Genomic DNA, 13,188 nt, shown 5'->3' with positions numbered 1-13,188 from the left:
TTTACTACTTTAGTAACAGCTGCATATTGCTTTTTTTTTCCATTGTTAGCACTGAGAATGACCCTCAGCTTGATAACCCCTGGCATGCACATTTATTGAGAGATGAAGGGAGGGAGAGGCGTGTGTCCCATGTGGAACCAGGGGCATTTTCTGTGTGGGAGAAAAGTCATGGGGACAACTGCTCCTACTGGGGGCAGAAGAGTAGCATGTAGATAGATATCTCTTCTGATTTGTCCCTACTAGGTGAGGGTATAGAAGCCTGTTTGGGGAATTAGAGGATGGCCTCATGCTGTAATATTTTATTCAGCTTTGTTTCTTTTCCTCTTTTATTAGGGCCTGTAAAAGCTTTATCATGCCTTCTTTCATCACTGACCTTCTGACAGAAGTAGTTTCTGTTTCTGATACCATTACCCCTCCGCCAGGCAGTTGCAGAGGTACAGTCCTTGCAGGTCAGCCTTGGAGAAACCGTGCCATACGCTCAGGGTTCATCTCAGTAAGTATGTGCTGACATCCTGGGGAGGAGGTAAACACCACCAGCAGGGCAGGAAATATTTTCTTCTAAACAATCCAAGCCCAGCGTCAGTCTTTAGAAGGCCGGGAGGCTGTGTGACACCATCTGCAAATGCTGTTCTGCCTCCTCTGCTGTCCTTGATGATTCTCACAGGCTTTGGAGAGCAAACGAGCTGCCCTCTTGCAACATAGCGAAGCGTTGATCTGCCACAAGGCTGGCAGATGGAGCAGTGCTGTATTCCCTGCTGTCTGTGAAAGAAACCCTGAAGGTGCAGCAGCACAACCAGCTGTTGAAGCCAGGCTACTCAGCAGCTTCTTTTAGAGCTCTTTACTTTCCCTGGTGTATGGAAAGGAAAACAGAGTCCCTGTGATCAAGGCTGTAAGGTAGACTTCAGAGGACTGCAGCGTCTGGACATGAAAAGATATAGCTAAAATGACCCATATCCCATGGGCTACCCTTCTTAACTAAGCTACTGAGTGAAACCAATCCACTGAGACTGGTTCTGGACCTGCTGATGTAGAAATACACATATGCTTGAGGAATCCACACCCAAACAAATAGCTTTCCTTGGCTGAGAGTAAGTACTTCACCTAGAAAGGCCTTCAGCACAGTAGCAATATGGAGGGCAATGCACTAGGTAAATGCACTTTTCCTGGGACAGGATGGTATGGAAAGTGTCTGTGGCAATGTCTTATTCTCTGGCTGGCTGAGCAAGCTTCAAAAAGCAAGAGCACCAGCATGTAGTGATGTATCCCCCAGACCTATGACATCAGCCTAGCAAGACTCGTGCAGCTTTTGGCTCTGTAAATGCCATCTTTAGGCTTTGATTGACACCTTATTAAAAGGAAAGCTATTTCTCTAAGAATTTCCTGCTAATGCACATGAAACCTCTCTCACACACATATATACATACAGAAATGATTATAATTGTATATGTAAAAATACATGCATGTATGTATATGTATGCACACACACACATATGTTGATATATCCATAGATATACATTTATTTATATATAGAGGTATGTGTGTCTGACCAGGTGCTGCTTCTGGCAGAATTTTCTCCATGTTGCTCGGACACAGAAACTGAGCCCACAGGCTGTGGTGATTGTATGTCTTGGGCATTACTTAGGATGGGTGGAACAGCACCTTGTTTCACCAGACAAACATCAGCAATCTGAGTCACCCACAGCTTAATCCTCTTCAAATAAAGACTGACTTGTTTTCAGCTTCCTCTGAGCAGGGCTGGGAGGAGCATTTCTAGGTGATCTTCCAGTGCTAGCAGCAGTCTTAATTCTCCACACTGTGTTGAACCTCACACTATCATTTTATGCTTTACAAGCTGGTAAAAATGCTTCTAGCACTCACCTCATTTGCTAGCACTTGCATGCCAAGGTAAGAAGTAAGAGAGAGTAGAGCAAACAGATTTTTTTTCTTTTGTGGAAAATACTGCTGAATTCAATGGGATTTTTGTATGAGTGTGGTTCTTTGGGTCAGGCCAAGACAGCCTTGCAATGAAAACACTCAACCTAAATATATGCTCAGCAACTGAGCAAAGATGGAATGGATTTTGTGCTGCTTGGCTTCAAATTATAATGACTGATTATTGCTAGTGCCTTCACATGTTTGTTTTCAATCAGATTGACATCACAAAGCCTTATTTACTTTTTCTCAAAAGTCTGTTTTCATTTGCCTTTCACTTCTCATTTGCAGCCTTTACGGGTTTGTATCAGGCTCCTCGTCTGTCTGTGATATATAATGACCCTCACCAATTTCCCCTGCTCTTTACCCTAAGTTGTTGACTATCCGTAAAACAGCCCATTTGGAATAACCTCTGGAAACTGCTGTATCCACTCTTCACCAGGAGAGCCCCAGAGGCAATATCAGTGAAAGGCTTGAGTGAAAGAACATTGCTGCATAGTCTAGTGTCAGTCTGCATCAGTCCATCAGTGTGACAGAGGGCAAAATAAAAAGAAGAGAAATGATATAAATAAAAGATATGTGCTGTGAGATTCAGCCACACAGTTTTTCATCCATATGAGAGCTTGGTCCAGGACCAGCTTCTCAGTTACTTTCTACTTTGCTAGCAAACATTAACCTGGTCTTTCTGTGGGGTGATTGGCCCCTGCTCTCTCTTTCACACACCTGAGCTCATTGGGACTGCCATTCTGCATTATCTGGCAAGGTTGGATGTTTGCCTTAAAGCTTCGGAATGGCTGTCATATACACTTGTAAATGACTTGCTGTGCAGAAAGCATGGAAGGAGAACCATGAGTGCTGGTGGTCCTCCAGCCTACCCTTGCACATTCAAAGAGACAACAATAATTTCCTGGATAACAACGGAAAGAACTGTGGAAAATCTCACCCTGCTGTAGCACCAGAGCTCATGAGACAACTGCCCAGCTCCTTGCCTCACTCTGTCTCTTCACCAGCAGGACAACAGCAGCATCATTTTTCCTGAAGCCTCCCAAGAGCATCTATTTGGGAATTAGTTGCTTTGTCACCAGCATGCCATCACTACAAAAGCGTACTAAGGATTTGTCTAACAGTGAGATAGCATGATGGAACAGCACAGAAACTACAGACAAATTCTATATCCTACAGAGATTGCTACAGATTTTGGTGTATGGGGGTGGTGTTTGTGAAAGGCACAGTACAAAGCCTTCAAAACTGTTCAACTAGTAGCTGGTATTTTTCAGATGCATGTCAAGATCTAAGCACCCAGAATTTCTAACAGCCCCAAAAGCTTCCTTATAAAGAGAAACCTGTAATCCCTATTGCCTGGCACACTAAAGTTCAAGTCAAAAAGGAATAAGGACCAAACTAACACTGACAGCCAGGTAGGGAGCATGCATTGATTCCCTTTGATTGCCTTTCTCCAGACTCTGGGATCCTAAGAATCCCATATGAATTCCCAAACTGTCAAGGGAGATGTTGGTTTCTACACTCTTTTTACAGTCAAGAAATTGGTGTAATAGCTTACAGGTCACTTCTAGAGTAATTTTGGGACTGTAAGAAATGGGGAAAGTCTGCATCAGCTAGCAGGCTTGGGTAAAAGATGGAGACTGTGCACTGTTTGTTTTCCAGCTTGCTTCTGAAGCCCTTGTAAATGAAAACATATAGGTCAAAATCTGTTGAGAGGAGGAAAAAACTTATGAAGTCCATATATTTTCCTTGCTTTGTTGCCAGCGGTTAAGTAGGTTAGCATGGCTTACATTAAGAACAGAGTGGAGAAAGGAAGGAAAACATGATACAGTGTGACACCTGCAGTCCATAAGCTTGTCTATTGACCTGGATGAAAGGCAGTGGGCACTCAGGAGACTTCAAATGGAGCCTACATCACTGGCCGTCCATCCCAGCCCTCAACACGTGCCTGCACTCTTCCCTTGCAGGCTTCCCTTCCCAGCTCCCTTGAGCTGCAGCATTGGCATTGTCCTGCTCACTCTTGCACTCCATTAGCACTGATGCAGCCTTTGGATTTGGTAGTGGTTTTAGTATATTTAGTCGGAAATGAGGTTAATGGCAGAATTCCTGTCTCACAGCGTGTTTATCCTCATAGTATTTAGGCATTTACCAAAACAGAGGTCAATTCATTATATGCAACTTCAAAACTATTCTGATCTTTTCTATGCTTATACCTGAGTCCCTTTTCTGAAACAGCATAAATTGTCCCATTATGCCTACCTCTAGAATTAATTGCCCCAATTGCTTGTGCTGTGGTGAACAAAATTCTGTACAATACCCATGCTAATCTGCTGTGGATTGGATTTGTCAGGACTCAAACAGCTAGCTGAGGATGTACACAGCTCATTGGCCTGCCCTGCAGAACCTAGGCCTGTTTTCTGAGGTGGCTGTACCACAGAAGTCATAAAAGTTAGGAGTGGAGATATCCTGTTCAGTTATCTGGTCTTTTTTTTATTATTATTTTTGCAGGAAATCCACAGCAGGATGTTTTCCTAACAAAATTATTCTAGTATTTAGTACAACCTCTTTTCAAAAGTGCCTGCATGACAGAATCTGCCAGCTATGTCAAGGTACTAGTCACATTTTAGAGGGACATGGTGACCGCCGGGGCTGAGAGTCAGCATTCAACATCTGCTTGTGCAGTGCTTTCTCCTAAGCTTTCTTTGATGTATGCTGTCTATGAGCTGGCCAGGTCTGCTGTGGGCTCTTTCATTTCTGCCTGGAACACCACCGTTGTCAGATCTGCTCTGGAGAATCAGGTGTTCCTACAGGTCTTATTTAGATATGTGAGATGTAAGCTGGGTATAATATCAATGGGAAAAACCCCACCGGTAGTGGTGGCATTGACTTAATTCAAACTCACACTGGGTCTGCAGGCTGTGTTGAAAGGCATTTGCTTGAAATCAGCACGCTACATCCCAAACAGTGCTCAGCATTTCCATTTCCCATCCCACTCAGGCAATGGGGGGTGATGGCTCCCAGCATCTGACAGATTTGAGATCTGTTTTCCTATGTCTCTGCCCAGCAGAATCGCAACTGCGTTCAGGATGGTGCTTTCATTGCAGGGAATGGCACTGTTGTGCTAACCTTCATGACATTGCAGAGATGTTTCCCACAGAAGTAGAGGAAGAAAAAAAAAATACTTAAGCGTGTGACTTGTATGGTGATTCAGTCGTACTGTCCAGGCAGACAGGATCAGCTCAGAGCCAGCTATTTGTCTTTTTTTAACTGTGTTTATGGCAGCTAGAGGGGAAGAAACGAGGAGGATTCTGACAAGGGGATTTGTTTTTAAGCCTGTTTGGTGTTGTTTAGCTATCTCATGTTATTCAAACACAGGTGTGTGCATGCACGGCGGGTTGTGCATGGTAGCTCAGCACTAACAGCCAAACTAAACACTGGAATTTGATGGTGAGACGGTTTATTTTTTCTTCTTCTGTAAGATGAACTTAGTGCTGGTGAAAAGTATGCATAGACATCCTGGAGACTGAAGCCCTCTGTTTGTCCTTGTAGCAGTTACATCCAGGCAGAGTAAACCCTCCCCATCCCCACCTCTGCCAGCTTCATCTCTGAGCAGGAGAGATCCTCTGCAGTGATTTCAGATGCTGTTGTTCCTTCCATCCCTGGCCTCCGCTGAAAAGGAGACAGTGGAAAGGAAAGGAGATGATACCAGGGGCCAAGGCAGGATTTATCCCTAGCTGCCATGGATTAGGGCTGTGCACTGGGAGGCAAACTGGAATCATGGCTGCCGTGCTGGACCAGACCTCAGGAGAGCTGCAGGGTGGACAGCACAGTTTGATCTCCTCTGGAATCTGTTTCACAGCCAACCTTATGCCTAGTAAAAATCAGACAAGATCAGCAAAAAAAAAAAAAAAAGAAAGAATTAAAAAAAATCTAGTGAATCAGCATTAAAACTCGTGATTTAAAGTAGGAAGCACCAGGAAATGCAGAAAAATGTCACATCAGATATACCGGCTTTGAAGTATGCTGCCATTTATACAATGTTGTTCCTTTCCTGTGATTAGGAGGCGAAGTTAATATATTAGTATGTTCTAAAATGTGTACTGTTTTGTTATTTTTGTTTGTACAAAATAACAGCTCTTGCTTAGTATAGACTGAAACATTTATATTTTAGGAGGGAATATTTCCTAATTTAGTCATTTAAATTGAAACAAGAGACTATTTTGACCTTTATTGTTATGATATTGACATAGCACGATAGGAAGCATGCACTACTATTGAGGGAAATGGAAAACAATTTTTAAAATACTAATACATTACAAAAAACCAAAATGGTGAAATAAAAATGCCCACAACTTTTTTTTAATTGTACTGGATTCATTTTTGGGAGAAATTAAAAAAAACCCCAAAATATTTCCTGCAAGTCAAACATCAAAAAGTTGCTGTTTCAGGTGAAATGAAAGGTCTGCATTTATCCTCCCATTACCTGAACTAAAATTAAAATAAAGTTAGAAAGGATGTGAAACCTCCTTCATGTGGCATAAAGCAATCACTAAGGAGGCCCTGAGTAGCTCTCTCACTAATTTTTATCCTTGCAAGGAGCCCTCTGAGAGAACAACAGAAGGATAAAGGCAAAAATGAAGCCAGCTGCTATTGAGTCCACTTCAGTACAGTGTACCCTGAATACATGACCCAGTCTGTGTTAGCTAACTTTAAGCACGATCTTATCGGACAGTATTCACCCTCACTGGTTTGGGTGCTGACTTAGCAACCTCCGCCCTAGGGTCCTTCTGCAGCTCATGGAGACTAAATGTTTCTTCTGTAAGGCAGCACCAAAGGCCACTGGGCATTACTTGCGTCTCCTGTTGGACCAGGGTCTTTCTCACTCTTTGCTGGTTTTGGTGGGAGACCAGGAGACCATCCTCCCACCAGTAGTTAGGTGGGATGACTCCCTTTTTTCCTAGTGCTCCCTCCTACTAGGGCTGCTTGGTGATTTAGCTAGGTGCATGCTTAAAGGTCTCCCTGGCTTTGACCCAAAATGCTCATCCCCATGCCAGATGAAGCCTTTGTCAGACAGGCAAAGAGTGAGCACCTTGCTTGCTGGTGGAGAGGTTTGGTGGGTGGTAGCACCATGGCTGGGAAGGGAAGGAGAAGGGAGAGATGCCCCTTCCCAGCAATGCGGGGAGGCGAGAGGCTCAGCGCACATCACTGGCACTAGAAGCCAGTGGGATCAGGAGGAGCGGGGAGTGGGCGCGATACTTGACCTAGCAGGAGCTGCACACATGTGTAAAGGAGGTGACATGAGCTGTGGTCACAGAAAAGACCCTGGTGAAGGTGAATGTCTACCTACACTGAGCTTAGAGGTGCTATCCAGTGAGCGTGGAATGAGTTACTGTGACTGCACTTCTGGTTTATTTTTGTCTAGGGGAAAAGAAGTATTGTCTTTTGTGTGCAGTATGTTTATAACTAAGTTTCCCTTCTGCCTCATGCCTTGCTTTGCGCTCTCTTCTCCTCCTCCATCTGGTTTCTATTGTAGTTTTAAATGAGGACAGTTTGGCTGTCTGGCAGAACAAGCGGGGTCTGTGTGACACCAGCTGCCTCTTCCAACTTCTAAGCCTCCAGCACAGTTTTAATTATAGAAGTGTCAAGATTGGACACCCCCCCACCCACTCCTTTCTGTTTCTGCACGCACATGCACAACCCCTGCTACAAATCCCCATCCACATCTGATCTCCCTTTGGGAGAGACCCAGCTCTATGATTTACATGTGCCCTGTAATGTCGATAGAGCCCTGTGGTAAAGCGCATGCTAAAGTCTGCACCTCCCTGCATTCAGCGTTGATCACAGTCTTTGTTTTCGTTCATTGGGAGCCATGTCTGAAATAATCAAACCACCTCAGTGATGGCTGGACATGGGAGACAGCCGCTCACTGCTGCTCTAACCTCACCTCCCCCAAGTGCCCAAAGGACTTGACTTTGTAGGAGATCAGAGCTGCTCAGGAATTTCAGAGCTGCAGGTTCTGCTCAAAGAAAACATTTATTGTGCTCCAGTTTCATACAAGCACTGCATTTAGGGGCTTGCTTTGCAGGAAGCTGATGCAGTCCCTTCACCTCCAGGGATCTGAGGTCAAAGTCTGTAATTTTTGGTTGCGAGTGAAATGTGTCCTATGTGGGGCTTTTTTTTTTTTTGACATCACAAAACTGCCACACATTTTGGCATAACTGGCTGTTTCTTTTCATAAGAGCCAAAGACCTGGTAGAGCAGGAAATCATATACATGATGAGTGAAGGGCACTGGCAGAGATATGTGAGAAGCACAGGGCTGGAAAAGCAAGGAAGATTGCAGGGCTGGAGTGAGACATATCTGCAGAGCTTGGTGCATATTGTCTATCTGCAGTCTATAAGGTTGTCTCTGCTGTGGAGTTTTCACCCACTTTTAAAAACGGTTTGAATTTTGTATGTTTGCTCCAGATTATTCCCCTCAGGCCCTGTTTTTGCTTACCAGTCCTCAACAGACGGATCTAGCCTTCTCTGGTTTATGTGTAAGAGGTTTGCTTACCTGCCTGAGGCCTCTTGACCTAATTTTTCCAAAGAAACTTAAAGCTTGGCAAAAAAGAAAAAAAGGAAGTGTGATTTAAATGGTCTTACTTTCAAGAGGTCAAATTAGTCTCAGCAAACATCAGTATATGCATTTTTAGTTGGTGTGCTTATTCTTGGCACTGAGGTTTTAGAAAGTATCTAATAAAGGGCACTGTAGGCATGGACCTCATTTGTGTGACAGCTGGACACCATCATATGAAGTTCGTCTATACGAAAGACTTCTTAATTTTTAAACAAACCTTGTCACTTGGCTGTCCTGCTCAAACAGGTTTTCTGTTCAGTTAATTCTTCTTTTTCCAGGAGGCATGGAGTGGTTCACCCATTCTCCCACCCAAATGGATCTGAAGTGAACATGGATCTGCCTAGCTTTCATCTTAGCAATTTGCATGAGATTTATTCCCAGAGACCCCTACCAAGAAGGAAATATTAATATGCCACGTCTGCATAGTTCCTGCCACAAAGATGATACAGCCTGACCAGACAGAAATGAGGAAGAGTCCTGAAGTTATTTGCCTTTCCTTTTTTTTTTAATTTCTAGAATCCTCATCATCATATGATCTGAGTTCCCTACTGCAGTTACAGATAAAAAGGTCTTACTCAGAGATAGGAAGGTCCTCTTTCTTGATGTGTCACTTGAGCATTTCTCAGCAGGATTTTAAGGAAATATCATACTTTTTCTTTGCTCTGTCTCCTTCCACATCATCAAGTCCTCTTAGGAAGTGGGTGCTGTAGGCACTGAAAGGAATGCTTCCCATGTTCCTTCTGGAAGGCGCTGATGTGCCTTCTCCTCAAAAGCCCTTGAATACAGAATCCTATAGCTCTGTGACTGCTGTGGACAAAACTTTGACTCTGTAGATTTCACCTGTTCTCTTGGCAACTTCATGGTTTCCCTTAGGGGTTGTTATTGTAGTAGGCTAGGGCCCCTGCCAGAATCTCAGCTGTTAGGCTTAGCCCAACAATGTGAGGGTCTTAAAAATCAGCCCAAGGGCTTTAAGCGCAACACAGCATGGCTAATGTACCTGCGTTATGAGTCCCTGCTCAAAAAAACCATAAAGTCAATTTTCCCCTGTTGTCCTGGAGAGGCTTCTTTGACTGGGGACAATTAGTCTGCTTGGATCATTCAGGCTTCCAAGTAACCACTGACACTTTGTGTATTCCTCCATTCGGGTTGGCCACACTGAGAAAAGAAGGAACACACAAGAAGGACCTCTTTACCTCCCTCGGTAAAAGTCAGGAGGCAGAAAGGTAGCAATTCCCTAAGTGACCGGGCTCAGTAATAGTGTGTCACTGAGGTAGGCACCAGTCCTCCTCACCAGAGCCTGAGCCCTGGGCTGCATGGTAGGGGCAAGTCCAGCTGGCTCTGGCCTCAGTGGTACCCATGAGAAATACAACACATGTACCAGCTGGATTTTGTTCAGGCTGTCCTTGGAGTGCTGTCTTTGGTTGCTGCCTGATGAAGCACATGCTAATATGTCATTATGGTCCTGAACTTCAAACAGAAGAAGTCAGGGAAGGTCCAGCCAGAGGCATTATCTCTGTGCTGTTGTAAAGGTGCAATAATTTCTATGCCTAGCTTTTCAGTCAAATGTGTGGCTTAGTCTGTTTGCTTCAATACAGCTTTCTGAATGTGCAGTGCAGCAGAGTTAGCATTACAGGGGGAACTTTAAATTCTGCATTGACTGACTTTTGTGCTTATGGCTGTGTGAAGCATTGCGTTAAATACACAGCAGTTTCTAGCACCTAATAAGGAAGGGCTTTCTTACTGTTATTGTTATAGCTAGGGTTGTTATAGTACTGGGAGGCTTGGTCTCACCAAGAGGATGAGTGTTTCCTACACCTATATAATGGGGAAAAAATAAACAGATGCTTTGGGTCCAGGTCTGGATGTAAATGTTGTGCCTCAGGCTCCTCTCAGCTTTAAGGCTGGTTAAGTCTTTGGCTGGTGATGTTGATGGAGTTCTTTGAAGGCAATGTCAGATTTTGTCAGTGTGCAGATCTAGTCAATACTTGAACTTTATACCCCCTCTGTGGGAGTTTATGAGCACTAAACTGTGGGTATGTAGGCTTATATGGAAGTGCAAGTGCTTCTCTGATTTTTATCCAAGCCAATCAGACCTTTTGGCACGATTCAGTGAGGCTGGAGCTCTATCTTGGGGAGGGGGGAGGTTCCCAGGACCTCATGCTTTACCTCCTGCTTTCAATTAGAATGAAATTGCCTCTTTTTCTGGAAAGAAAAGAAAAAGAGAGTGAGAGAAATGTTACCTTTCTTCCCACGTTTCTGTGACTGCAGGCTCAGACATTGTCATATGGCAATGAGCATGGCATGGCCCAACCATAGCACATCCTCACCCTGCAAATTGACTATGGCCACTTAGTGGGGTTTATTTTCCTTTTGCCCTGTATTTCTCCCACTGTTGTACCCTTCCCTGCATCTGCAGAGAGCCTCTGCTGCTGTTTCATGAAACTGTCGCCTCTGTGGTGACCTGTGGAAGCTCTCAGTGTATAGTCATTGGACATCTTGCTTTGCTTTCTTCTAGTCCCCTATGTGCTGAAGAGCTGTGCGGAGTTCATTGAGACTCATGGCATTGTGGATGGGATCTACCGCCTCTCAGGAGTGACATCCAACATACAAAAGCTGAGGTAAGGGTAATCTGTCTGAGTGCCAGAGGGAATCAGTGACACTGCTTGGTATCTTTTCGCTGTTCATCCCTCAGGCATAGATGGGGGCCAAGAGAGCTCTACACTGAGGCAGAAAGGAAACTGTCTCTGAATCTGGTAACAAGGAAATGCAATGTTTCAGGGGTTAGTCCATGACAAAGGAAAAAAAATCTCCTTCTGCAGCTATTAATGGAAATGGCCTGGAGGGTCTCAGCACAAATGCTGAGTTGTTCTCTCACTTCAAGACAAAGCAAGCTCTTTATATCAGTTTGGGGTCCACTCATGCGACTATGTTATGGAAACCAGAGACTAGCTGAAACCTCTGGGCCTTGTTTCAGGAGGCCTTCAGAGGCTGGGAGACAATCTGGGCCAGGCTGCAGAGACATCTCTGCTTTCCAGTTTTTTTTTTCCTCTAGCTGTAAAAGAGTACCCAGGGTGGAGTACTGGGATGCTACAGCTCTTATTCTCCTATATTGTTATGTCTCCATATTGTTTCAGACAAGAGTTTGTTTCTGATCAATGCCCGGATCTCACAAGGGAAGTTTACCTCCAGGACATCCACTGTGTGGGGTCGCTCTGCAAGCTGTACTTCAGGGAACTGCCTAACCCTCTCCTCACTTATGAGCTCTACAAGAAATTCACGGTGAGACCCTTTGCTGTTCTCATTCTTCCCCAGCAGTGTGGATGTGCTGCAGGTTCCTCCATGACAGCTGTTTGGGATTCACTCCAATGTCCTGGCTTCTGGTGCATCTATCTGTATAAACACTTCTCAGTGCTCTTCCCTTCTCGTCTTGCCCTGGCTCTCTTTCCCTGTCCTTGTTTCTTTCCCCCATTTCATGTTTATTTCTCTCAGTTTCTGTGCTGTTTCCGCCCCTTCATCTTGCTCATTTTTTCACTGCATTGCTTCCCTGCTGTTACTCTTTCTCCCCACTGTGCACCTCCTCCCAGAATTACTAATTCTCTTTCTTTTCCTCATTACTGTCCATCACTGAGAGTCTTCTGGGTCACCTGTGGCTTGTGATCATAGTCACAAGGATGCGGTTTCCTCCTCTCTGCCCCTCCAACAGTCCCTGACACCTGCGCAAACTGATTGCTCAGTCCATGTATAAAGCACTGACTTTTCTGCATCTGTAGCATTTTCCACACAGTTTTTCAGAGTACAAATGATGATACAGGTTACGCCAGGTGTGGCATAACAGGTCCATCATGATCATGTCATAAACACAAATTGCAGATGAAAGTGGCAGCTGGCCAAACAGAAATCTCTAACCTTGTTTAGAAGGATTATGATTTAAAGAGTAGTAACTTGATTCTGCAGAACAACCATAGATTATACATGGATACAGTTGAAGCCTAATAGAAGGCTGCAGGGGAACAGAAAAATAAGACCACAAAGCCTGAATTTTTAAGAGAGTTGGTTAATTTTGTTGACAGATAATATTTTATTAAAAGATGGCACAGCATACTATGCTTGTTGCTAAGGTTGCCTGCTTCTTACTGCTTTAAAAACACTTTCAGTTGTTTATGACACCAACAAATTTAAATCCAGTCATTCAGGCTGAAATCTTATGTGCCAGAGGTGTGAATTTTCAGGTAAAAGCATTCTCTAGCTTCTTAAAACAACTGTGGAGGCAGGGCATGGGAAAGATTGTTTCCTCAGTGTTAGAAACATCCATCCTTTGTTACAATTTTCTGTCATCCTACTCTTTCCCATTTGCTGGGAGGTGGAAGGGACAGATATCGCCAAAAATGTCAGATGTTTCAGAGAAGAGTTTTGCAAAATCATGTCCAAAGGAAATGGGAAGTGACGAGCAACCTTAGCTTCAGGTGTTGCTGTCTGCATTGCCTCTATCCTGAATCAAACACTTCCAAGCGATGCTGCTATGGCACAGGAGGCACTGAGAGAGACCTGCATGGTCCACACAAGATGTTCTCCAAATACTCCTGTTGTCTGCTATGGGAAGAGGTACACCCACCTGTGTCAGGAGGTTTGCTGTAG

General features: G+C 44.3%; 1 protein-coding gene across 2 annotated transcripts in view; it reads left to right on the top strand.

Moving 5' to 3' along the window:
* The window catches only part of ARHGAP31 (Rho GTPase activating protein 31), a 64,557-nt gene that overhangs the window by 25,820 nt on the left and 25,549 nt on the right, over positions 1–13,188 (top strand). The window contains exons 2-3 of one of the 2 annotated variants that reach the window (XM_075106699.1): positions 11,069–11,171; positions 11,688–11,832. In XM_075106699.1, coding sequence (XP_074962800.1) covers positions 11,069–11,171; positions 11,688–11,832 — 248 coding nt within the window. Of the gene's footprint in view, positions 1–11,068; positions 11,172–11,687; positions 11,833–13,188 lie in introns of those variants that run through there. The other variant, XM_075106709.1, reaches the window with a different exon arrangement.

Source organism: Phalacrocorax aristotelis, chromosome 1 (genome assembly GCF_949628215.1).
Source record: "Phalacrocorax aristotelis chromosome 1, bGulAri2.1, whole genome shotgun sequence".
Classification (NCBI taxonomy): domain Eukaryota; kingdom Metazoa; phylum Chordata; class Aves; order Suliformes; family Phalacrocoracidae; genus Phalacrocorax; species Phalacrocorax aristotelis.
The sequence above is the reverse complement of the archived record's forward strand: the minus strand, read 5'-3'. Positions and strand labels throughout refer to the sequence as shown.